The 26,780-nt window shown below is 47.8% G+C and overlaps 1 protein-coding gene across 6 annotated transcripts in view; it reads right to left on the reverse strand.

The window, feature by feature from the left end:
• Positions 1–26,780, reverse strand: part of ANKS1A (ankyrin repeat and sterile alpha motif domain containing 1A) — a 599,988-nt gene that overhangs the window by 92,004 nt on the left and 481,204 nt on the right. For all 6 annotated transcript variants that reach the window (XM_063954919.1, XM_063954917.1, XM_063954921.1 and 3 more), the window contains one exon: positions 20,076–20,174. In XM_063954919.1, the coding sequence (XP_063810989.1) occupies positions 20,076–20,174 (99 nt within the window). The remainder of the gene's footprint in view (positions 1–20,075; positions 20,175–26,780) is intronic.

Consider the following 26,780-nt stretch of genomic DNA (forward strand, 5'->3'; position numbering starts at 1 on the left):
CGGGGCCGTGGAAAGCCCAAACGGCAACGTCTGAAACTGGTAATGACAGTCCTGTACAGCGAATCTCAGGTACGCCTGATGAGGGGGATATATGGGGACATGAAGGTATGCATCCTATATGTCTAGTGACACCATAAAATCCCCCCCTTCCAGGCTGGAGATAACCGCGCGGAGCGATTCCATCTTGAATTTGAACTTTTTCAAGTACAGGTTTAGGGATTTTAGATTTAGAATGGGCCTGACTGAGCCATCCGGTTTCGGAACCACAAACAGGGTTGAATAGTACCCCCTTCCCCTGTTGAACCAGGGGAACCTTGACAATCACTTGATGTTGATACAGCTTTTGAATTGCAGCTAAAACTATCTTCCTCTTTGGGGGAGAAGCTGGTAAAGCCGATTTGAAAAATCGGTGCGGAAGCACCTCTTCGAATTCCAGCTTGTATCCTTGGGATACAATTTCCATCGCCCAAGGATCCACGTCTGATTGAACCCAGACGTGGCTGAAGAGTCGAAGACGTGCCCCCACCGGGGCGGACTCCCTCAGTGGAGCCCCAGCGTCATGCGGTGGATTTAGTAGAAGCCGGGGAGGACTTCTGCTCCTTTGAACTAGCCGTAGCAGGCATTCTTTTCCCTCTACCCTTACCTCTGGCGAGGAAGGAAGAGCCCCGACCTCTTCTGGACTTATGCGACCGAAAGGACTGCATCTGAAATTGTGGTGTTTTCTTTTACTGTGGGGGAACATAAGGTAAAAAAGTCGATTTACCCGCGGTAGCTGTGGAAACCAGGTCCGCGAGACCTTCCCCAAATTAAACCTCACCCTTGTCCACTGGCGGGTCCACAGGGCTCGCCTAGCAGAAATCGCCATGGCATTGGCTATCGAACCTAGCAGCCCAACGTCTCTCTGAGCGTCTCTCATATATAGGACTGCGTCTTTAATGTGACCTAAGGTCAATAAAATGGTATCCCTATCTAGGGTATCAATGTCAGCTGACAAGGTATCTGTCCATGCTGCTACAGCGCTACAAATCCAAGCCGACGCTATTGCCGGTCTGAGAAAGGCACTCGTATGTGTATAAATTGATTTTAAGGTAGTCTCCTGTCTGCGATCAGCAGGATCCTTGAGGGCCGCCGTGTCTGGAGACGGTAGCGCCACCTATTTGGACAAGCGCGTTAAAGCCTTGTCCACCCTGGGGGAGGATTCCCACCGTAACCTGTACTGTGTCGGGAAAGGAAACGCATAAGAATTCTCTTGGGAATCTGCAGTTTCTTGTCTGGAGTTTCCCAAGCTTTTTCAAATAACTCATTTAGCTCATGAGATGGGGGAAAGGTTACCTCAGGTTTCTTTTCCTTAAACATGCATACCCTCGTGTCAGGGACAGAGGGGTCATCTGTGACATGCAAAACATCTTTTATTGCAATAATCATATAATTAATACTTTTGCCCACCCTTGGGTGTAACCTCGCCTCATCGTAGTCGACACTGGAGTCAGAATCCGTGTCGGTATCAGTGTCTGCTACTTGGGACAGTGGACGTTTCTAAGACCCTGAAGGGCCCTGTGACACAGTCAGTCAAAGCCATGGATTGACTCCCTGTTCTATCCCTGGACTCTGCTTTGTCCAATCTCTTATGTAATAAAGACACATTTGCATTTAAAACATTCCACATATCCAACCAATCAGGTGTCGGCGTTGCCGACGGAGACACAACTATCATCTGCTCCACCTCCTCCTTAGATGAGCCTTCCGCTTCAGACATGCCGACACACACGTACCGACACCCCCACACACTCAGGGATATATCTATATGGAGACAGACCCCCAATAAGGCCCTTTGGAGAGACACAGCACACACCCAATGCCACCGGACACCGGAATAAAACCCCAGTAGTACAGCGCTTTTATATAAATATATATAATTACACTCACTGCGCCAAATAAATGTGCCCCCCCCCTCTTTTTTGCCCTCTGTAACCGTTTTCAGCAGGGGAGAGTCCTGGGAGCCAGCTTCTCTGCGGTGTGCTGTGGAGAAAATAGCGCTGGTTAGTGCTGGAGGATCAAGCTCAGCCCACCCAGCGGCGGGCTTCGGTCCCACTCAAATTATTTATACTGGCGGGGGTTATTCAAAATACCGCCTCTGCCGTATCTAATCTCTATGCCAGTGTCCCTTGAGGTTAATATTGCTGCCCAGGGCGCCCCCCCTGTGCCCTGCACCCTTACAGTGCCCGCTGTGTGTGTATGTGTGGGAGCAATGGCGCGCTGCGCGTTACCTCAGTGAAGATCTGAAGTCTTCAATCTTCCGGCTCTGTGAGGACGACGGCGAGGGTGAGACCTAAGTTCCGACCCTCTGGAGCTAATGGTGTCCAGTAGTCTAAGAAGCAGAGCCTATCATTTAAGTAGGTCTGCTTCTCTCTCCTCAGTCCCACGATGCAGGGAGCCTGTTGCCAGCAGCGCTCCCTGAAAATAAAAAACCTAACAAAAGTCTTTTTCAGAGAAACTCAGGAGAGCTCCCCTGCAGTGCACCCAGTCTCCTCTGGGCACAGGATCTAACTGAGGTCTGGAGGAGGGGCATAGAGGGAGGAGCCAGTGCACACCCATTCTAAAGTCTTTAGAGTGCCCATGTCTCCTGTTGAGCCCGTCTATACCCCATGGTCCTTTCGGAGTCCCCAGCATCCTCTAGGACGCAAGATAAATAAATAAATAAATTATATATATATATATATATATATATATATATATATATACACACAAATCCAATGGCGGACAATAAGGCACTCCAGAGGCTTGGTACAAACAGCAAATTGTATTGACAAGAGTCAATACAATTTGCTGTTTGTACCAAGCCTCTGGAGTGCCTTATTGTCCGCCATTGGATTTGTGCATGTCGTTTGGATCATGGCACTGGCGCAAGTTGTTGAATTTGAGTGCCGGCCGATTTGTATTTATATATATATATACATATATATATATATATATATATATATATATACATATACATACACACACACACACACACACACACACACACACACACACACACACACACACAGTGTATGTATGTATATATACATGCACACAATCACACACATAAATATATATACAGGTTGAGTATCCCATATCCAAATATTCCGATATACGGAATATTCCGAAATACGGACTTTTTTGAGTGAGAGTGAGATAGTGAAACTTCTGTTTTTTGATGGCTCAATGTACACAAACTTTGTTTAATACACAAAGTTATTAAAAATATTGTATTAAATGACCTTCAGGCTGTGTGTATAAGGTGTATATGAAACATAAATGAATTGTGTGAATGTAGACACACTTTGTTTAATGCACAAAGTTATAAAAAATATTGGCTAAAATTACCTTCAGGCTGTGTGTATAAAGTGTATATGTAACAAATGCATTCTGTGCTTAGATTTAGGTCCCATCACCATGATATCTCATTATGGTATGCAACTATTCCAAAATACGGAAAAATCCGATATCCAAAATACCTCTGGTCCCAAGCATTTTGGATAAGGGATACTCAACCTGTATATATATATATACACACACACACACACACACACACACACACACAGTATGTACACACACACACACACACAGGTATATACACACACACACACAATATACTGTGCAAACATTTTGGGCAGGTGTAGAAAAAATCCTGCAAAGTGAGAATGCTTTGAAAAATAGGATCTTAATTACCTACCGGTAAATTTTTTTCTCGTAGTCCGTAGAGGATGCTGGGGTCTACATTAGTACCATGGGGTATAGACGGGTCTACTAGGAGCCATTGGCACTTTAAGAGAACGAGAGTGTGGGCTGGCTCCTCCCTCTATGCACCTTCTACCAGACCCAGTCTAGAAACTGTGCCGGAGGAGACTGACATCTTCGAGAGAAGGATTACAGATAGTGGCGAGATTCACAACAGCTCACACACAAGGCAACCCAAGCTAACTAGCTTGAAACATCAGCTGAACAGGATTACTTACCAAGTAACAAGACAGTACTTAACCAGAACTAAGCAGTACTGAACTAAATAACCACTGCAGGAAAACTAAGTGCTGGGCGGGCGCCCAGCATCCTCTATGGACTACAAGAAAAGGATTTACCGGTAGGTAATTAAAATCCTATTTTCTCTTACGTCCTGGAGGATGCTGGGGTCCACATTAGTACCATGGGGATGTACCGAAACTCCCAGAACAGGATGCAGAGCGCGGAGGCTCCTGCAGAACCAATTGACCAAACTTAAGGTCCTCAGAGGCCAAAGTATCGAACTTGTAGAAATTTGCGAACGTGTTCGACCCCGACCAAGTAGCTGTTCGGCAGAGTTGTAATGCTGAGACACCCCGGACAGCCGCCAAGGAAGAACCCACCTTAGGAGTAGAGTGGGCCTTAACAGACGTAGGACATGGCAAGCCTGCCATAGAATACTCATGCTGGATAGTGAACCTGATCCAGCGAGAGATCCTCTGCTTAGAAGCAGGATACCCAATTTTCTTGTCCGATTTTCTGTGACGAGCAGTCCTCCTCACATAGATTTTTAGAGCCCTTACAACACCTAAGGACTTTGATGAAATTGAGGAGTCACTCGCAACTGGCACCACAATAGGTTGGTTGATATGAAATACCTACACAACCTTCGGAAGAAAGTTCTGACGTGTCCGAAGCTCAGCTCTATCTTCATGGAAGATCAAGTATGGGCTTTTACATGACAAAGCCCCCACCTCCGAAACACGTCTAGCAGAAGCTAAGGCCAGCAAAGTGACAGTCTTTCACGTGAGAAAATTGACCTCAACCTCCTGTAGAGGCTCAAACCAGTCCGACTGGAGGAACTGCAACACCGTGTTAAGATCCCAGGGTGGTACAAAGGGAGGTTGGATGTGTAGAACTCTCTTCAAAAAAGTCTGAACCTCAGGGAGGGCAGCCAACTGTTTCTGGAAGAAAATGGATAGAGCCGAAATCTGGACCTTTATGGATCCTAACCTCAGGCCCATATCCACACCTGCTTGCAGGAAGAGGAGAACCCGTCCCAGTTGAAACTCCACCATAGGAAACTTCTTGGACTCACGCCAAGACACATTTTTTCCCAAATACGATGGTAATGTTTAAACGTTACTCCTTTCCTAGCCTGTATCAGGGTAGGAATAACCTTGTTCGAAATACCCTTCCTAGCTAGTATCTGGCATTCAACCTCCATGCCGTCAAACGTAGCCGTGGTAAGTCTTGATAGGCGAACAGCCCCTGCTGCAGCAGGTCCTCCCGAAGAGGCCTCGGCTCTTCTAGCAGTAGATCCAGAAGATCCACGTACCAAGCCCTTCTTGGCCAGTCCGGAGCAATGAGGATTGCCTGAACTCTTGTTCTCCTTATGAGTTTGAGAACTCTTGGAATGAGTGGAAGTGGAGGAAACACGTACACTGACTGGAACACCCATGGAGTCACTAGGGCGTCCACCGCCACTGCTTGCGGGTCCCTCGACCTGGAACAATACTGCCGAAGCTTCTTGTTGAGACGAGAGGCCATCATTGGCCCAGAGATCTGTTACCTCCTTGAACACCTCCGAATGAAAACCCCACTCCCCTGGATGGAGATCGTGTCTGCTGAGGAAGTCCGCTTCCCAATTGTCTACTCCCAGAATGAAGATTGCCGACAGCGTCAACGCGTGTTTTTCTGCCCAGAGGATGATTCTTTTTACCTCTGACATTGCAGCTCTGCTCTTCATTCCGCCTTGTCGGTTTATGTAAGCCACTGTCGTTACGTTGTCCGACTGTACTTGAACGGCCCGAATTCTCAGAAGATGGGATGCTTGGAGAAGAACGTTGTATACGGCTCTTAGTTCCAGAATGTTTATCGGCAGGCCGGCTTCCAGACTTGACCACCTTCCTTGGAAGGTTTCCCCCTGAGTGACTGCGCCCCAGCCCCGGAGACTTGCATCCGTGGTTAGAAGGATCCAGTCCTGAATCACGAACCTGCGGCCCTCCAGAAGGTGAGGTAATTGCAGCCACCAGAGGAGTAAAATCCTGGCCTTTGGCGACAGACGTATTCTCTGGTGCATGTGTAGATGGGATCCCGACCACTTGTCCAGGAGATCCAGTTGGAAGGACCGAGCGTGAAACCTCCCATACTGCAGAGCCTCGTAAGAGGCCACCATCTTCCCCAGAAGGCAAATGCACTGATAACCGACACCCGTGCTGGCTTCAGGAAATCCCGGACCATTGTTTGTATCACCAATGCTTTTTCCCCTGGAAGAAACACCCTCTGCACCTCCGTGTCAAGGATCATTCCCAGAAAAGACAACCATCTGGGATTTTGGGATATTCAGGATCCAACCATGTTCCTTGAGAAGCTGGGTCGTGAGAGCTATTGACTGAAACAGCTTCTCCTTGGACGATGCCTTTATTAGCAGATCGTCAAGATACGGAATTATGTTCATCCCCTGCCTGTGGAGGAGAACCATCATTTCCGCCATCACCTTGGTGAAAACCCTTGCCGCTGTGGAAAGGCCGAATGGTAGGGCCTGGAACTGAAAATGACAGTCCAACAGAGCGAATTCTGAGGAAACCGACAGCCACCTACGTCGGAGAAACACGTAAAGGTGATAGCCACATCACCCACTGTTTCACCAGCTTTACTAATACTGGCACAGCCGCTGTGGAGATTACTTGTGCCGCGGATAGCTGCTCCTTCCCAGCTTGGGATTTATCTTCTTGCAGATCACCTGTTTTGTTTCCAGCCACTCTGTCCCAGCCAGGGACAAATCACCTGCAGACCGCCTGTGCTGCTTGCGGCTGTGCTGCCCCAGTCCGGGATCCACCGTCTCCTAGTGCCGTCCCTCATCGCTGCCTTAGCCCTTGTGCTCTAGGGTATGGCAGCGTCTCCCCGTATCGGTACGGCTATAGGTGCACCGTTTGGAGCTTAAGGGACGGTTGATACAAAAGACATCAGCGGTGAGACATTACATGTATTAACAACGGGGGCTGTGATTGCATTTTATGGATGAGGAGGATTATTAAATTCATATCCAGCGGAGTGTTGAGCTTTACTTCGGCACACATTTCCATCATATCAAAAAGGCTGGTACCTATAACAAGTTGTACATCCATATATACTCTCCAATCTAGTGAGCTAATAATTGTTCTGGGACATTCATTTACATCTCTATCCATTTAGGAATCGTTGGACACTAACAAACACGTTCAAATTGGGACTGGTTATGGATATCAGTGTGCTGGTACATACAATGGTTCAAGTGATGTGACGTGGTTTTATTATTATACCAATGTTTGATCTATTTACCAATTGGGTTTTTTATGATAATAAATTGGTTTTATATTATATTATTTGCGCTCTCTTGTATAGTTAAGTCTATATGTTCATTACATTTATCTTCCCAGTTATTTCAGATTACTGTGTGAGAGCTGCAAAAATAAGTTAAATATATTAGTGTGGTTATTTCTTATCAATAGCGCCTGTACTGAATTTTCCTATTAGGTTCATTTGGTATATGTTTATTAGCGAATCGGAGATAAGCTTGATGCGGAAGCCAAATCGAAATGTGGAGGTATGCATCCTTGATATCCAAGGATACCAGGAATTCCCCCTCTTCCAGACCTGATATCACTGCCCTTAGAGTCTCCATTTTGAACTTGAACTCCCTCAGAAAGGGGTTTAGTGATTTTAAGTTCAGAATGGGCCTGACCGAACCATCTGGTTTCGGAACCACGAAAAGGTTCAAATAGTAACCTGTGTTCTGCATTTGAGGAAGGACTGGTACAATGACCTGTGACTTCACCAACTTCTGGATGGCTCCATGTAGGGTAGCCCTGTCTGCCGGCAAAGCTGGCAAGTCCAAGGTGAAGAACCGATGAGGGGGGAGATCTTGAAACTCCAGCCGGTACCCCTGGGACACAATATCTAGTACCCAGGGGTCCAGGCCGGACGACACCCAGACAGGACTGAAATGTCTGAGTCTCGCCCCCACCGGCCCTACCTCCAGGCTGCGCTGTCCACGGTCATGCAGGACTTTGGCGCACCTGAAGCAGGCTTCTGTTCTTGGGAACCTGCCGCAGCAGGTTTCTTGGATTTTGGTCGGCCCCCTCTAAAGAAGGTGATGGCCGGTTTGGTATTTCTTGGTTTAGAAACCCGAAAGGACTGAGATGCAGGTGAAGAAAAAGGTTTCTTCGTAGCAGGAGCTGCTGAGGGAAGAAAAGGGGACTTATCCGCTGTAGTCGTGGAGATCCACGCATCCAACGCTTCCCCAAAGAGAGCCTGACCTGTGTAGGGTGGGGTCTCCACATCTCTACTGGATTCCGCGTCGGCAGACCACTGGCGCAGCCACAGTCCTCGACGAGCTGAGACGGACATGGAAGAAATTCCTGCAGCCATTAAACCCATGTCTTTCATGGATTCCACCATAAAACCTGCAGAATCTTGAATGTTGCGGAGAAACAATTCAATGTCACTCTTATCGAACGTATCCAAATCCTCAAGTAACGTGCCTGACCACTTTACTATAGCTTATAGCTTTGGAAATCCATGCACAGGCGATAGTAGGACGATGTATCGCCCCTGAAGCCGTGTGTATGGATTTGAGCTTGCGATCAGCCGGCTCCTTTACGGCGGTTGATCCTGGGACAGGTAAAACCACCTTTTTTGAGAGTCTGGATACAGACGCGTCCACTATGGGTGGGTTTTCCCATTTGTTTCTATCCTCCTCAGGGAAGGGGAAAGCAACCAAAATCCTCCTAGGGATCTGGATTTTTTTCTTTGGATTTTCCCATGCTTTTTCAAATATAGCATTTAATTCTTTGGACGCAGGGAAGGTTAGTGAGGCTTTCTTATTGTCAGTGAAGTAAGCCTCCTCAACCTGTTCAGGTGTTGTGTCAGTAATATTCAACACATCTCTAATAGCCTTTATCATCAACTGCAACCCTTTTGCAAGAGATGCGGCCCCCCTGAGCACGTCCCCATCACCGTCTGCCATGTCAGAGTCTGTATATCCGCATCATCTTCCATGATCTGGGCAAAAGCACGTTTGTGGGAACCCACAGAGGAGGGGGTCTGAGGTAACAGAACCAAACCGCCATAGAATTCTGTAAAACCCGAGTTGCAGATTCATTCTGAGCAACCCTAGCAGAAATCTGAGAAATCATAGTTTTGATAGAGGATAACCACTCCGGTTCCCTTGCTGGTATCTGCGCTACAACAGTGCAATCCTGATTACATGGAATGGGATCATCCTGAGAGGACATGTCCTCAGCTGCATATGACACAGAGTCCCTGGACATAGCTGACTGGAGACCCCAAACACTCCATACACACACACACACACACACACACACACACACACACACACACACACGGTAGGTTAGACAGTTTCCCCCCTGAGAATGGCAAGAGACACAGAGATCAGAGCCAACCCACTCACAGTGCTGTTATATATAAAGGACACCCCTTATCAGCGCCCACTGTGTACTGTAATAGTTACACAGATCTAATTCACCCCCCCCCCCCCCACACACACACACACACACACACACACACACACCTTCTACAACCCCCTGGTACCGCACAGTATAGCTGGAGTTGCTTGGAGGGACAGCTCTGTCAGTGTCTGTGTACAGGAACTGCAGGCAGGAAAATGGAGCTGAACGCTGCTGGATCCGCTCTGAAGAGAAGCTCCGCCCCTTGAAAATGGCACGTCTTCCCGCACAAATTCTTTATACTGGCCTGAGGACTCCGTCGCAAGGCGGGGGATTCCGTCCCCGTCGAGCGTTTGTGTACGGAGGATTGTGACGCTAGCCTGGGGATTCAGTCTCCGGTTAGCATCTGTGACCAGTGTAGGGTATTAAGTCACTGGCTCAGGACGCCCCTCAAAGCACCAACACTGTGTGCCGCTGAGCCTTCCCGGAGCGCAGCTGCTCAGAGCTGCGCTCCTACCCTTGTGCCGCCATCTCTCGCCTCTTCTGATCTTCTGGCTCTGTAAGGGGGTGGCGGCATGCTGCCAGGGTGAGCAATCCCCTGTGGCGGGGAACGTTCGATCGCCTCAGGAGCTCAGTGTCCTGTCAGCGGAGATAGTGGCTGAGCCAACGCAGGGCGGACACAACGCCCCCCCTTAGTCCCTCGAAGCAGGGAGGTTGTTGCCAGCAGCCTCCCTGTAAAATAATAAACTCTAAATTAAACTTTTACTAAAGAAACTTTGTAGAGCTCCCCTAGCTGTGACCGGCTCCTCCGGGCACATTTTCTAAACTGGGTCTGGTAGGAGGGGCATAGAGGGAGGAGCCAGCCCACACTCTCAAACCCTTAAAGTGCCAATGGCTCCAAGTGGACCCGTCTATACCCCATGGTACTAATGTGGATTCCAGCATCCTCTACGGACGAGAGAGGGAAAAAAAGTGAACAAAAAAACCAAAAAGATATATATATATATATATATATATATATATATATATATATATATATATATTTTTTTTTTTTATCAATTAAAAAAATACATAGAGAATGAACAGAAATCTAAACCAAATCATTGGGGCACATATATTATATATTTAGCCTGGAGAAGGGATAAAGAAGTGATAAGTGCAAGGTGATAACGCAATAGCCAGTCAGCTCCTGTCATTTTTCAAATCATGTAATTCCAGACAGACTTGATGATGTAAAGAGCAGGGCTCTGTGGTGTCCATATCATCACTGTCAGGACTCCTTGTTCTTCTTTACTCTGAAGATCGTTCTTAATTACATTGGCTGTATGTTTGGGGTCGTTTTCCTGCTGCAGAATAAATTTGGTGCCAAACAAATGCCTCCCTGATGGTACTGCAGGATGGATAAGTACAGTACCTACCTGTATTTCTCAGCATTGAGGACAGCGTTAATCCTGACAAAATCCCAACTGAATTTGCTGAAAAGCAGCCCCAAACTTGCATGGAACCTACAACATGCTTCATTGTTGCCTACAAACACTCACTATTGTACCGCTCTCCAGCCCTTCAGCAAACTGCCTTCTGTTACAGCCAAATATTTCACATTTTGACTTATCAGTTAAAAGCACCTGCTACCATTTTTCTACACCCCAGTTCCTATGTTTTCGTGCATAGTTGAGTCACTTGGACTCGTTTCCATGTCAATGGTATAGTTTATTGCCTGCAATTCTTCCACTTCTGGACATTAGATAGCTGTACCTGGGTACCACAAGTTTCTTCCAGTTCTGAACTGATGGCCCTGATGGACATCTACTGATTATGAAGGGAAGTAAGCATGATGCATCTTTCATCTGATGCACTAGTGTTTCCTTGGCTGACCACTGCGTCTATGGTCCTCAACTTTGCCTGTTTCTTTGTGCTTCAATGTGAAATAAAGGTAGGTACTTATCCATCATGCAGTAACAAAAGTAACTGAAATTTATTGTGCAACGTCCCCAAACATACAGCCAATGTCATTAAGTACTATCTCCAACATAAAGAAGAACAAGGAGTCCTGAAAGTGATGATATGGGCCCAACAGAGCCCTGATCGCAGCATCATCAAGTCTGTCTTGGATTACATGAAGAAACAGAAGGATTTGATCAAGCCTACATCAACAGAAGATCTGTAGTTACTTTTCCAAGATGTTTGGAACAACCTCCCTACAGAGTTCCTTCAAAAACTGTGCAAGTATATCTAGAAGAATTGATGCTGTGTTGAACGCAATATTGATTTGATTGAGATTTCTCTTCAGTTAATTCACTTTGCATTGTGTTATTTGATAAAAATAAACTATTAAACATTTCTATCTTTTAAAGCATTCCTACTTTGCAGCATTTTTTTGCATTATATATATATATATATCTCTATATCTCTATCTATCTATCTATCTATCTATATACACTGCTCAAAAAAATAAAGGGAACACTAAAATAACACATCCTAGATCTGAATGAATTAAATATTCTTATTAAATACTTTGTTCTTTAGATAGTTGAATGTGCTGACAACAAAATCACACAAAAATTATCAATGGAAATCAAATTTATTAACCGATGGAGGTCTGGATTTGTCACCCTCAATATTAAAGTGGAAAAACACACTGCAGGCTGATCCAATTTTGATGTAATGTCCTTAAAACAAGTCAAAATGAGGCTCAGTAGTGTGTGTGGCCTCCACATGCTTGTATGACCTCCCTACAACCCACACAAGTGGCTCAGGTAGTGCAGCTCATCCAGGATGGCACATCAATGCGAGCTGTGGCAAGAAGGTTTGCTGTGTCTGTCAGCGTAGTGTCCAGAGCATGGAGGCGCTACCAGGAGACAGGCCAGTACATCAGGAGATGTGGAGGAGGCCGTAGGAGGGCAACAACCCAGCAGCAGGACCGCTACCTCCGCCTTTGTGCAAGGAGGAACAGGAGGAGCACTGCCAGAGCCCTGGAAAATGACCTCTAGCAAGCCACAAATGTGCATGTGTCTACTCAAACGATCAGAAACAGACTCCATGAGGGTGGTATGAGGGCCCGACGTCCACAGGTGGGGGTTGTGCTTACAGCCCAACACCGTGCAGGACGTTTGGCATTTGCCAGAGAACACCAAGATTGGCAAATTCGCCACTGGCGCCCTGTGCTCTTCACAGATGAAAGCAGGTTCTTACTGAGCACATGTGACAAACGTGACAGAGTCTGGAGACGCCAAGGAGAACGTTCTGCTGCCTGCAACATCCTCCAGCATGACCGGTTTGGCAGTGGGTCAGTAATGGTGTGGGGTGGCATTTCTTTGGGGGGCCGCACAGCCCTCCATGTGCTCGCCAGAGGTAGCCTGACTGCCATTAGGTACCGAGATGAGATCCTCAGACCCCTTGTGAGACCATATGCTAATGCGGTTGGCCCTGGGTTCCTCCTAATGCAAGACAATGCTAGACCTTATGTGGCTGGAGTGTGTCAGCAGTTCCTGCAAGACGAAGGCATTGATGCTATGGACTGGCCCGCCCGTTCCCCAGACCTGAATCCAATTGAGCACATCTGGGACATCATGTCTCGCTCCATCCACCAACGCCACGTTGCACCACAGACTGTCCAGGAGTTGGTGGATGCTTTAGTCCAGGTCTGGGAGGAGATCCCTCAGGAGACCATCCGCCACCTCATCAGGAGCATGCCCAGGCGTTGTAGGGAGGTCATACAGGCACGTGGAGGTCACACACACACTACTGAGCCTCATTTTGACTTGTTTTAAGGACATTACATCAAAGTTGGATCAGCCTGTAGTGTGTTTTTCCACATTAATATTGAGGGTGACTCCAAATCCAGACCTCCATGGGTTAATAAAATAAGAATTTACTCACCGGTAATTCTATTTCTCGTAGTCCGTAGTGGATGCTGGGACTCCGTAAGGACCATGGGGAATAGCGGCTCCGCAGGAGACTGGGCACAACTATAAAGAAAGCTTTAGGTCTCACTGGTGTGCACTGGCTCCTCCCACTATGACCCTCCTCCAGACTTCAGTTAGGATACTGTGCCCGGAAGAGCTGACACAAGAAGGAAGGATTTTGAATCCCGGGTAAGACTCATACCAGCCACACCAATCACACCGTATAACTCGTGATACAATACCCAGTTAACAGTATTATAACAACTGAGCCTCTCAACAGATGGCTCAACAATAACCCTGTAGTTAAGCAACAACTATATACAAGTATTGCAGACAATCCGCACTTGGGATGGGCGCCCAGCATCCACTACGGACTACGAGAAATAGAATTACCGGTGAGTAAATTCTTATTTTCTCTAACGTCCTAAGTGGATGCTGGGACTCCGTAAGGACCATGGGGATTATACCAAAGCTCCCAAACGGGCGGGAGAGTGCGGATGACTCTGCAGCACCGAATGGGCAAACTCTAGGTCCTCCTCAGCCAGGGTGTCAAACTTGTAGAATTTTGCAAATGTGTTTGACCCCGACCAAGTAGCTGCTCGGCAAAGTTGTAGAGCCAAGACCCCTCGGGCAGCCGCCCAAGAAGAGCCCACCTTCCTCGTGGAATGGGCACTCACTGATTTTGGATGCGGCAGTCCAGCCGCAGAATGTGCAAGCTGAATCGTACTACAGATCCAGCGAGCAATAGCCTGCTTTGAAGCAGGTGCGCCCAACTTGTTGGGCGCATACAGGATAAATAGCGAGTCAGTTTTCCTGACTCCAGCCATCCTGGAAACATATATTTTCAGGGCCCTGACTACGTCCAACAACTTGGAAGCCTCCAAGTCTTCTGTAGCCGCAGGCACCACAATAGGTTGGTTCAGATGAAACACTGATACCACTTTAGGGAGAAACTGGGGACGAGTCCTCAATTCTGCCCTATCCATATGGAAAATCAGATAAGGGCTTTTACATGAGAAAGCTGCCAATTCTGATACACGCCTGGCCGAAGCCAAGGCCAACAACATGACCACTTTCCACGTGAGATATTTCAAATCCACGGTTTTCAGTGGCTCAAACCAATGTGACTTTAGGAAATCCAACACCACGTTGAGATCCCAAGGTGCCACTGGAGGCACAAAAGGGGGCTGAATATGCAGCACTCCCTTAACAAAAGTCTGAACTTCAGGTAGCGAAGCCAGTTCTCTCTGGAAGAAAATCGATAGAACCGAAATTTGGACCTTAATGGAACCCAATTTAAGGCCTATAGTCACCCCTGACTGTAGGAAGTGCAGGAAACGGCCCAGCTGAAATTCCTCCGTTGGGGCCTTCCTGGCCTCACACCACGCAACATATTTTCGCCATATGCGGTGATAATGATTTGCGGTTACTTCTTTCCTAGCCTTAATCAGCGTAGGAATAACTTCCTCCGGAATGCCCTTTTCCTTCAGGATCCGGTGTTCAACCGCCATGCCGTCAAACGCAGCCGCGGTAAGTCTTGGAACAGACAGGGCCCCTGCAGCAGCAGGTCTTGTCTGAGCGGTAGAGGCCATGGGTCCTCTGAGATAATTTCTTGAAGTTCCGGGTACCAAGCTCTTCTTGGCCAATCCGGAACAATGAGTATAGTTCTTACTCCTCTTCTCCTTATTATCCTCAGTACCTTTGGTATGAGAGGAAGAGGAGGGAACACATAAACCGACCGGTACACCCACGGTGTCACTAGAGCGTCCACAGCTATCGCCTGCGGGTCTCTTGACCTGGCGCAATACTTTTCTAGCTTTTTGTTTAGGCGGGACGCCATCATGTCCACCTGTGGTCTTTCCCAACGGTTTACAATCATTTGGAAGACTTCTGGATTAAGTCCCCACTCTCCCGGGTGGGTGGAGGTCGTGCCTGCTGAGGAAGTCTGCTTCCCAGTTGTCCACTCCCGGAATGAACACTGCTGACAGTGCTAACACGTGATTTTCCGCCCATCGGAGAATCCTTGTGGCTTCTGCCATCGCCGTCCTGCTTCTCGTGCCGCCCTGTCGGTTTACATGGGCGACCGCCGTGATGTTGTCTGACTGGATCAATACCGGCTGGTTTTGAAGCAGGGGTTTTGCCTGACTTAGGGCATTGTAAATGGCCCTTAGTTCCAGAATATTTATGTGCAGGGAAGTCTCCTGACTTGACCATAGTCCTTGGAAGTTTCTTCCCTGTGTGACTGTCCCCCAGCCTCGAAGGCTGGCATCCGTGGTCACCAGGACCCAGTCGTGTATGCCGAATCTGCGGCCCTCTTGAAGATGAGCACTCTGCAGCCACCACAGCAGAGACACCCTTGTCCTTGGAGACAGGGATATCAGACGATGCATCTGAAGATGCGATCCGGACCACTTGTCCAACAGGTCCCACTGAAAGGTTCTTGCATGAAACCTGTCGAATGGAATCGCTTCGTAGGAAGCTACCATTTTTCCCAGGATCCGCGTGCAGTGATGCACCGACACCTGTTTTGGTTTTAGGAGGCCTCTGACTAGAGATGACAGCTCCTTGGCCTTCTCATCCGGGAGAAACACTTTTCTCTGTTCTGTGTCCAGAACCATCCCCAGGATCAGTAGACGTGTCGTAGGAACCAGCTGTGACTTTGGAATGTTTAGAATCCAGCCGTGCTGTTGTAGCACTTCCCGAGATAGTGCTACCCCGACCAACAACTGCTCTTTGGACCTCGCCTTTATCAGGAGATCGTCCAAGTACGGGATAATTAAAACTCCCTTCTTTCGAAGGAGTATCATCATTTCGGCCATTACCTTGGTAAAGACCCTCGGAGCCATGATAGACCGAACGGCAACGTCTGGAATTGGTAATGACAATCCTGTACCACAAACCTGAGGTACTCCTGGTGAGGATGGTAAATGGGGACATGCAGGTAAGCATCCTTGATGTCCAGTGATACCATGTTATCTCCCTCGTCCAGGCTTGCAATAACCGCCCTGAGCGATTCCATCTTGAACTTGAATTTTTTTATATATGTGTTCAAGGATTTCAAATTTAAAATGGGTCTCACCGAACCGTCCGGTTTCGGTACCACAAACATTGTGGAATAGTAACCCCTTCCTTGTTGAAGTAGGGGCACCTTTACTATCACTTGTTGTGAATACAGCTTGTGAATTGCCTGTAACACTGCCTCCCTGCCTGAGGGAGTGGTTGGCAAGGCAGATTTGAGGAAGCGGCGGGGGGGGAGACGTCTCGAATTCCAGCTTGTACCCCTGAGATACTACTTGAAGGATCCAGGGATCCACCCGTGAGCGAGCCCACTGATTGCTGAAAAATTTGAGACGGGCCCCCACCGCACCTGGCTCCGCCTGTGGAGCCCCAGCGTCATGCTGTGGACTTAGAGGAAGCGGGGGAGGACTTTTGCTCCTGGGAACTGGCTGTATGCTGCAGCTTCTTTCCCCTACCTCTGCCTCTGGGCAGAAAGGACGCGCCTTTAACCCGCTTGCCCCTATTGGGCCGAAAGGACTGTACCTGATAATGCGGTGCTTTCTTTGGTTGTGAGGGAACATGGGGTAAAAATGTAGACTTCCCAGCTGTTGCTGTGGATACGAAGTCCGAGAGACCATCCCCGAACAACTCCTCACCCTTATAAGGCAGAACTTCCATATGTCGTTTGGAATCTGCATCTCCTGTCCACTGCCGAGTCCATAACCCTCTCCTGGCAGAAATGGACATTGCACTAATTTTGGATGCCAGCCGGCAAATATCCCTCTGTGCATCCCTCATGTATAAAAGTGCGTCTTTTATATGTTCTACGTTTAGCAATATAGTGTCCCTGTCTAGGGTATCTATATTTTCTGACAGGGAATCTGACCACGCAGCAGCAGCACTGCACATCCAGGCTGAAGCAATAGCCGGTCTCAGTATAACACCTGCGTGTGTATATATAGATTTCAGGATAGCCTCCTGCTTTCTATCAGCAGATTCCTTCAGGGCGGCCGTATCCGGAGACGGTAGTGCCACCTTCTTTGACAAGCGTGTGAGCGCTTTATCCACCCTAGGGGATGTTTCCCAGCGTGACCTATCCTCTGGCGGGAAAGGGTACGCCATTAGTAACCTCTTAGAAATTACCAGCTTTTTATCAGGGGAAGCCCACGCTTCTTCACACACTTCATTTAACTCTTCAGATGGCGGAAAAGCTACTGGTAGTTTTTTTTCTCCAAACATAATACCCTTTTTTGTGGTACCGGGGGTAACATCAGAAATGTGCAACACATTTTTCATTGCCTCAATCATGTAACGTGTGGCCCTACTGGAAGTTACATTAGTCTCATCGTCGTCGACACTGGAGTCAGTATCCGTGTCGACATCTGTGTCTGTCATCTGAGGTAGCGGGCGTTTTAGAGCCCCTGATGACTTTTGAGACGCCTGGGCAGGCACAGGCTGAGAAGCCGGCTGTCCCACATTAGGTATGTCGTCAAACCTTTTATGCAAGGAGTCGACACTGTCGCGTAATTCCTTCCACAGCACCATCCACTCAGGTGTCGACCCCGCAGGGGGTGACATCACGTTTACAGGCATTTGCTCCGCCTCCACATAAGCCTCCTCATCAAACATGTCGACACACCGCAAACACACAGGGAATGCTCTGACAGAAGACAGGACCCCACAAAGCCCTTTGGGGAGACAGAGAGAGAGTATGCCAGCACACACCAGAGCGCTATATAACACAGGGATCCCACTATAAATGTTTTCCCTTAAAGCTGCTTTTTTATATATCATATATATATATCTATACTGCGCCTAAATTTAGTGCCCCCCCTCTCTTTTTACCCTTCTGTAGTGTTCAGACTGCAGGGGAGAGCCAGGGAGCTTCCTTCCAGCGGAGCTGTGAGGGAAAAATGGCGCCAGTGTGCTGAGGGAGATGGCCCCGCCCCTTTTTCGGCTGACTTTCTCCCGCTTTTTCTGGAATACTGGCAGGGGTAATTTTACATCTATATAGCCTCTAGGACTATATATGATGTAGATTTGCCAGCCAAGGTGTCATATATTGCCCTCAGGGCGCCCCCCCCCCAGCGCCCTGCACCCATCAGTGACCGGAGTGTGAGGTGTACATGAGGAGCAATGGCGCACAGCTGCAGTGCTGTGCGCTACCTTGGTGAAGACTGAAGTCTTCTGCCGCCGATTTTCCGGACCTCTTCGTGCTTCTGGCTCTGTAAGGGGGACGGCGGCGCGGCTCCGGGAACGAACACCAAGGTCGGGTCCTGCGGTCGATCCCTCTGGAGCTAATGGTGTCCAGTAGCCTAAGAAGCCCAAACTACCACCTGTTAGGTAGGTTCGCTTCTTCTCCCCTTAGTCCCTCGCTGCAGTGAGTCTGTTGACAGCAGATCTCACTGTAAAATAAAAAACCTAAATATACTTTTTCTAGGAGCTCAGGAGAGCCCCTAGTGTGCATCCAGCTCAGCCGGGCACAAGATTCTAACTGAAGTCTGGAGGAGGGTCATAGTGGGAGGAGCCAGTGCACACCAGTTAGACCTAAAACTTTCTTTATAGTTGTGCCCAGTCTCCTGCGGAGCCGCTATTCCCCATGGTCCTTACGGAGTCCCAGCATCCACTTAGGACGTTAGAGAAATTTTATTTTCATTGATAATTTTTGTGTGATTTTGTTGTCAGCACATTCAACTATGTAAAGAACAAAATATTTAATAAGAATATTTCGTTCATTCAGATCTAGGATGTGTTATTTTAGTGTTCCCTTTATTTTTTTGAGCAGTGTATATATCTATCTATCTCCATACTTGTGAGAGACCCAGCTGTGACATTACATATCCCATGATGCCCTGTCACAGTTTTAGCATTCCCTAATAGCAAAAAAACACTAATTAATGTAATGATTCAGTACAGATTGAATGAAATCCCCCTTAACGTAGTGGTTTATCTTGAGTGGGTGGTTTTCACCTGATTGGGATATGGCTCAGGCTCCCCTACACATTTGCTGTGGTGTCCGACGGCCAACCCGGTGACGGGGATGGATGTGACAGGGAAAGTGATGTGACGTCACCCAGCCCCATAGACCTGCATGCTAATATGGACAATATTGTCCATATTGGCTTGCAGGTATAAACGAGCCGGCACCAACGATGTACGGCCGCAGGGCAGCGCATCGTTGATCGTTGGTGCCTTCACACTGAAAGATATGAACAATTTCTCGTTCATTACTGAACGAGATTGTTCACATCGGGCGCACACATCGGCAAGTGTGTAAGGCCCACAAGAATAGTCAGAACTGCTCTGCAACCCTTTTTTACAGTCTTTTTAGTGCTTTTCAAATGTGGTTAACAACCAGATCTGCTCCCGAGACATCGCTGGGACGGATGACTAGGTAAGCCGCTGCACAACAGAAGAAAAAGAAACACTACCTTTTATGTCTCTATGCTTAGAGACAAAAAAAAAAAAAAGACATGGAGGAAGCTGCATTGCATACCATCTGGGGAAGTTTTATTTACCTGTCTGTTAGTAGGAAAGCTACTCATTTGTAAGGGTAGCCATGAAGTATTGAAGGGGAAATAAGGGTATTAACAGACAAATGAAGCAGCAAGAGGGTCCTTCTCACATGCTTATAATCTTTCAAGTGTCAAATAAGTAGCAACAGGAATAAAATGTTTATTTGGACTAATCAGTTTTTTCATCAGCAATTTTTAGCACATCCGCAAATAATATAACTGCTATTTACCTTTGGTAAGGAATGGGCAGCCTGTAGAAGTCGGCGGCGATGCTGCATATCTGTGATTCCTATGTCTATCAGGTCCTGATCCTCTAGAATATTATCTGTCTGCAGGAAAGATACAAAGCAAACAAAAAAAAATCCCATGCATGAAAGAGCAATTACATCCACAAATACATCTCAAAGCATACAGTAGTATTGAAATTATAAAATAAAAACAAAAAAATACTTAACTGTAGTGTTTATAAATTTGGCCAGCATATCATATAGGGCAGAGCCAGTATACTGGACAAGATCTGCTTGGTCAGTTCAGCATCTCACATGTGTACCATATCCACAACTTTGTAGCAAGCCAAACACGTTTCTGAGCAGTATAAAAAACAAGGAGAGAATCTGTGCGGCAGACAGAGGAAGTTCTGTAAAAGTACAACCTCAGGACACTGGCGACATCCAACAGCGCACGATCATCCAGGTCCAGGAAGACTACGAAGGACAAAAAAACGGAAAGACAATGTTTTGTTTGAGTGGAAAACAAAAGCGGCTTTCGGTTACACTGAAGGAACCCATACGCAAAATGTATTATCATAAAAAAAAGAGAAAAGGCAGCAGTGTAAGACAAAGCACCCAGACAACTCAGACAAACGCAAAGGATCAAAGAGAGCCGAGAGGACCAGATTATTAAGTTCCCACAGTGCTAACGGTGGTTGAACCCACAACACACCCTGCAAAAAGGGTAGAATTTCTGGAAGAAGAACCAGACGGCACTTAAAATAAAATCAACAGAGCCAAAAACTGCACCTTCAAGGAACAAAGCCGTAAACCAGCCTCCAAACAGCCCTGAAGGAAAGCAAAGTAATGAGGAAGGCGATACAACGAAGTATGAAATCCGTGCTTCTCACACCACAGGATGTATATCTTCCGGACCCTGTAGTAATTGCGAGATACTGTAAAACTGGTTTAGAACGGACTATTGAAGAAGAAGCACCCTTACCCATCAAGAGTCTAGCCTCAAATGCAAGGCAATTAAAACCAACCGAGGAAGGACCAGACCCTGCAGCAGATCTGGCCAAAGTAGAAGACGCCACCCAGGACCTCCGGACAGTTTGAGAATGTAGGTGTACCAGGACCTGCGCAGCAAGTCCAGAGCCACTAGGATAACCAGAACCCATTGATACTTGACCAGCTTGAGCACTCAAGGCAACCACAGGATTGGGGAAAAAAAGATACTTCAGCTGGAAGTTCCATGGAACTACCATGGCATCCATCGCAAACACCGGGTCCTCACAAAAACGGGGAATCTTGAAGCTGTGACGAGAGGCCACGAGTTCTACCTCCGTAAGACCCTACTTCCCAATTAAGTGTTGGAAGACCTCCAAATGGAGTGACCACTACACACCGGGAGAAACGTGGTTCTGCTTAGGCAGTCCTCCTCCCAATTTTCCATGCCTGAAAGGACCAACACTAAGATTGCAAGAATAAAGGCCTCCACAACCAGGAAAGAATGCAGGCCACCTTTGGCCTTGCCCCCACGCTTCTGATGATGCCCTGAGGACTTACCGCCATGGTGGTGTCCGACTAAATACACACTGGCTGGCCCAGACAGACAGACTGGGCCCCCAAGAGAACCAAAGAGATGGCTCAGATCTCAAGCACACTGATTGGAGGGGCCACCTCGAACATTGATCAAAGGTATTGTAGGCGAAGATGCAATGCCAAGGCACCCCAACCTAGAAGACTAGCAATGATCCATGCCAAAGTGACCACTCTGCTGCAGAGAGCTGTCGATAGACCACCCTCAGGAACAGGAGGCACTGAAAAGATATCAGGTGAGACTTTTTCGCAATTCAGGATCTGGCCATGATCCTGAGGAACCTGCACAGTGCAGTCTAGGTGCATCTGCATCTGGAAAGACGAATCGGCCTTCACAAGCAGATCGTCCAAAAAAGGTATGACTGCAATACCTTCCTTGTGCAGCAGGCTCGACATCACCACTATGATCTTCATGAAAACGTATGGTGCTGTGGCCAAACTGAATGGTAAGGACTGGAACTGAAAGTGGGCCTTGGTGCGAATAATGACCTGTCCAAATAGGAACATGAAGCTACGAGTCTCTGAAGGGTGGTGGCAAAAAAAGAGTCTGGTGGAGGACCGAAAGTAGATTATGTAACCCCTGGAATTGATGCCCTGAAATGGAGCAGGTGGCAGACTACCCCCGCCAAACTGGGTGGGGAAAGAGACCATCAGGCGCTAGGCTTCTACAAAGCCTTGGCTGCCAAGCATCCGTTGGCCGGAGAAAAACGCACAAGAAATAGAAAACTTTCTAACCGGCATTTTCCATGCCTCCTGAATAAAATCAGAAAGGTCCAAAGACTAGAGGAACGTAACCACCTGCTTGCGATGACATTTGAAGAACCGCCTGCATTTTTCGGGGTAGGACTCAAGGGACAGTTGGACTGCACTAATTAAATCCTCATCGCCGTGACCTGAGGAACACTCCAGATCCTTGACCATCTGAAGAAATGTATCATCTGGAATTTTGTCCACCTCCTCTTCCGAAACAGAGAACTCCAACAGACCCTGGAAAGATGGAAGACATTCCTGGGCAGCACACAGGTGAAGAGCCTCAAATAAATGCTCCAAATAACAAGAAAACCTTTTTTTTTTTTTTTTAAAAACCTGTGTACTCCATCGGTCTACGTCAGGGCACATTCGCTTCCCCGGTGTAAGGGAAGCTAGACAGGGTGCCAAGGAAACAGGCAGAGCAGTGGCCCTAGCCTGGTTTTCCCACTGGAGTGCAAGTAGCTGTACCAAGTCGGACACCATCCGGCCGAGAGCTTAGCAGCCTTAATGCTCCCCCCCCTCTCCTCCTCCACGTCTTGTGGTCACTTATTCTCACCATACCAGTGTTCAACCACCCCCACTGTGGGAAAGACACTGGCTTAGCCGGTTACCTCGGCCCACTGAACAAACACACTCTCAGAGGAAGTTGCCGCAGAGACCCTATGAGGATGGTGCTGCCATCGTGGACTGTGACAATACCCTATACACTCTAAAAGGGCAAGTCCCCAGGTCCAATAGTTATCAGTAGAGACTGTAGTGCCATCAGGGGAGTGACCTGATGGCAAGCCAGCTTTGGCTCTCTGCAGTTGCTGCACTCCCGCTGTACGCTGCTACAATCACTGTACAGGCTATACTAAACATTTTTTTACAAATAAAAGAATAAGTAAACGGGGGATGACACCACAGCCCCTCTAAACTGTGCCCAACTCCAACAGCACTTAAAACAAACACTAACTCCCACCTGCAAGCCATAAAATACCAGTACCATATCATAAAGCACCGCCACATACCTGTCCCATAACTTGCACCCCAACATACTGCATTTTTTTCACCCTAAAAATTACATGTCATTCATTATTGGCCAAATAAAAATAATGAAAAACTTTAAAGTGCCTAATTAGTCATTAAAGGGGATATCCCAGTGGTTCTGAACCAAGTCCCAACATTTTTACCTTAATTAAGGATTATACCCAACTTTTCACGTGTTCAGGAGGTAGTCAAAAGAAATCCATGTTAAAACCAATGGTGAATTATCGCGGGCAAAAGACTCACGAGTCACAATAAAAGCCCATTTTTCACGTCAAAACAGGTTATCGCTGCTAACTGAATCTCCCCTTCCCCCATGTTTATATTATTCCTTTGTAAAGAAAATATTTACAGATGGAATTAAACCATGGGCTCAATTCAATTCAATGACAATACAGCGCAGTGGTAAGTCGGAGAATGCCATTCTCCCGGACTAAACAGGATATTTTGCCACGAGAACGGGCATTCTCAGACTTGCATACCCGGCGAGACGCTGTTTCCGCCGCGCTAAGGGCAGAAATCAGCATGGCTCCGGCACTTTTGTCGACACCCGTCGTTGGGTGTCACATGGTGCTGTATTGAATAGCGGCGGGAGCCTATTCACGGTGCTATTTCATTGTCATCTAATTGAATTGTGCCCCATATGTCATTAACGCACACCAAGTCTGTATGCGGAGAGACTAAAAAAACGAGATTTATGGTAAGAACTTACCGTTGTTAAATATCTTTCTGCGAGGTACACTGGGCTCCACAAGGAATTACTTCGGGTGTAGAGTAGGATCTTGATCCGAGGCACCAACAGGCTCAAAGCTTTTGAATGTTCCCAAAATGCACAGCGCCGCCTCCTCTATAATACCGCCTCCATGCCAGTGAGCTCAGTTTCGTTAACCAGCCCAAAACAGTAGCAGGTACCAGAGACGACAATCGATCGTAGCCAATTACCCCACACACTCACCGCAGGAGAGGTTTTCAGCGGCTATGCCAATACCAACCAAAAAAAAGCTAAGTGCGTCAGGGTGGGCGCCTTGTGGAGCCCAGTGTACTTCGCAGAAAGAGATTGAACAGTAAGTTCTTACCATAAATCTTGTTTTCTGCTGCGGGGTACACTGGGCTCCACAAGGAATTACATTGGGGATATTCCAAAGAAGTTCCTCACGGTAGGGGACGCACTGTAGCGGGCACAAGAACCCGGCGTCCAAAGGAAGCATCCTGGGAAGCAGCAGTATCGAAGGCATAGAACCTTATAAACGTGTTGCACAATTGTTCAAGGGTCGCACCACGGTGGGCCGCCCAAGAAGGTCCAACCGACAAAGTAGAATGGGCTTTGATGGTAGCAGGAACCGGATGACCAGCCAGTACATAAGCATGTGCAATGACCATTCTAATCCATCTGGCCAGGGTCTGCTTGGAAGCAGGCCAGCCACGTTTGTGAAAACCAAACAACACAAAGAGAGAATCGGATTTCCTAATGGAGGAAGTTCTCTTCACATAGATACGGAAAGAGCCCGTGCCACATCCAAAGAACGCTCTTTGGAAGACAACTCAGGAGAATTAAAGGCCAGAACCACAATCTCCTGGTTAAGGTGGAAGTAAGACACCACCTTGGGTAAATAACCTGGGCGTGTTCGAAGCACCAACCGGTCACGGTGAAAAATCAAATAGGGAGACTTATATGATAAGGCACCCAAGTCCGAGACCCTTCTAGCCGAAACAATAGCCAGCAAGAACAGCACCTTAAGGGAAAGCCACTTAAGGTCAGCAGAGGTAAGAGGCTCAAATGGAGACTCTTGTAAGGCCTCCAAAACCAGTGACAGATCCCAAGGGGCCACAGGTGGCACATAAGGAGGCTGAATCCTCAACACACCCTGAGTGAATGTATGGACATCAGGTAGGGTAGTAATCTTTCTCTGAAACCAAACCGACAAGGCAGAGATGTGAACCTTGAGGGAGGCCAGACGCAGGCCTAAGTCCAGGCCTTGTTGTAGAAAGGCCAAAAGTTTGGCCGTACTAAACTTGAACACGTCATGATTGTGAGACGCACACCAAGTAAAGTAAGCATTCCAGACCCTATGGTATATCCAAGCAGAAGCCGGCTTACGGGCCTTCAACATAGTTTGAACTACCGCCTCAGAAAAACCCTTGGCCCTCAAGACGGAAGCCTCAAGAGCCATGCCGTCAAAGCCAGCCGGGCCAAATCCTGGTACACACACAGACCCTGAACGAGGTGGTCTGGTCGTTGTGGAAGTAGAAGGGCACGATTCAACGAGAAGCCCTGTAGATCTACCAGTGCCGTCTGGGCCACGCTGGAGCGACTAGAAGAAGGTTTCCTCCTTCTTGCTCAAAATTCCGTATTACTCTGGGCAGGAGTGACACCGGAGGGAACACATACGGCAGCCGAAAGTTCCACGGGATTGACAGAGCATCCACGAACGCTGCTTGAGGATCCCTTATGCTTGCTCCAAAGACCAGAACCTTGTGATTGTGTCGAGACGCCATCAGGTCCACATCTGGGAGACCCCACATGTCCACGAGAAGTTAAAACACCTCTGGATGTAGGCTCCATTCTCCGGCGTGCACGTCCTGACGACTGAGATAGTCCGCCTCCCAGTTCAGAACGCCCAGAATGAACACTGCTCATATGGCCGGCAGATGGCATTCTGCCCATTGAAGAATCCTTGATACTTCCCTCATTGCCATGTGGCTTTGAGTGCCGCCCTGATGATTGATATACGTCACCGTGGTGGCATTGTCCGATTGTACTTGAACAGGCCTGTTCTGTATGAGATGCTGGGCCATTGTTAACGCATTGAACACTGCCCTAAGTTCCAGAATGTTTATCGGGAGTAGTGACTCCTCCTTGATACACCGACCCTGAAGAGAGTGTTGCTCCAACACCGCGCCCCAACCTCTCAGACTGGCATCCGTCGTAAGCAGGACACAGTTGGATATCCAGACAGGACGACCCCTGCTCAATTGTTGGTCCTGCAGCCACCAGCTCGGTGACAGGCGGACCTCCGGAGATAGGGAGATCATGTGAGATCAGATCCGGTGAGGCAGGCCGTCCCCACTTGGACAGAATCAACTTCTGTAGAGGGTGAGAATGGAATTGAGCATACTCCACCATGTCGAAAGCCGACACCATGAGACCTAACACTTGCTTCACCGAATGGATTGACACTAGCGGACGGGATAGGAAGCATCGGATCTTGTCCTGAAGTTTCAGGACTTTTTCCTGAGACAAGAGCAACCGCTGGTTGTGAGTGTCCAACCACACTCCCAGGTGTACCATGCTCCGAGCCGGAACCAGGGAAGATTTCTTCCAGTTGATCAGCCACCCGAGATGACACA

Source organism: Pseudophryne corroboree, chromosome 2 (assembly GCF_028390025.1).
Source record: "Pseudophryne corroboree isolate aPseCor3 chromosome 2, aPseCor3.hap2, whole genome shotgun sequence".
Taxonomy (NCBI): Eukaryota; Metazoa; Chordata; class Amphibia; order Anura; family Myobatrachidae; genus Pseudophryne; species Pseudophryne corroboree.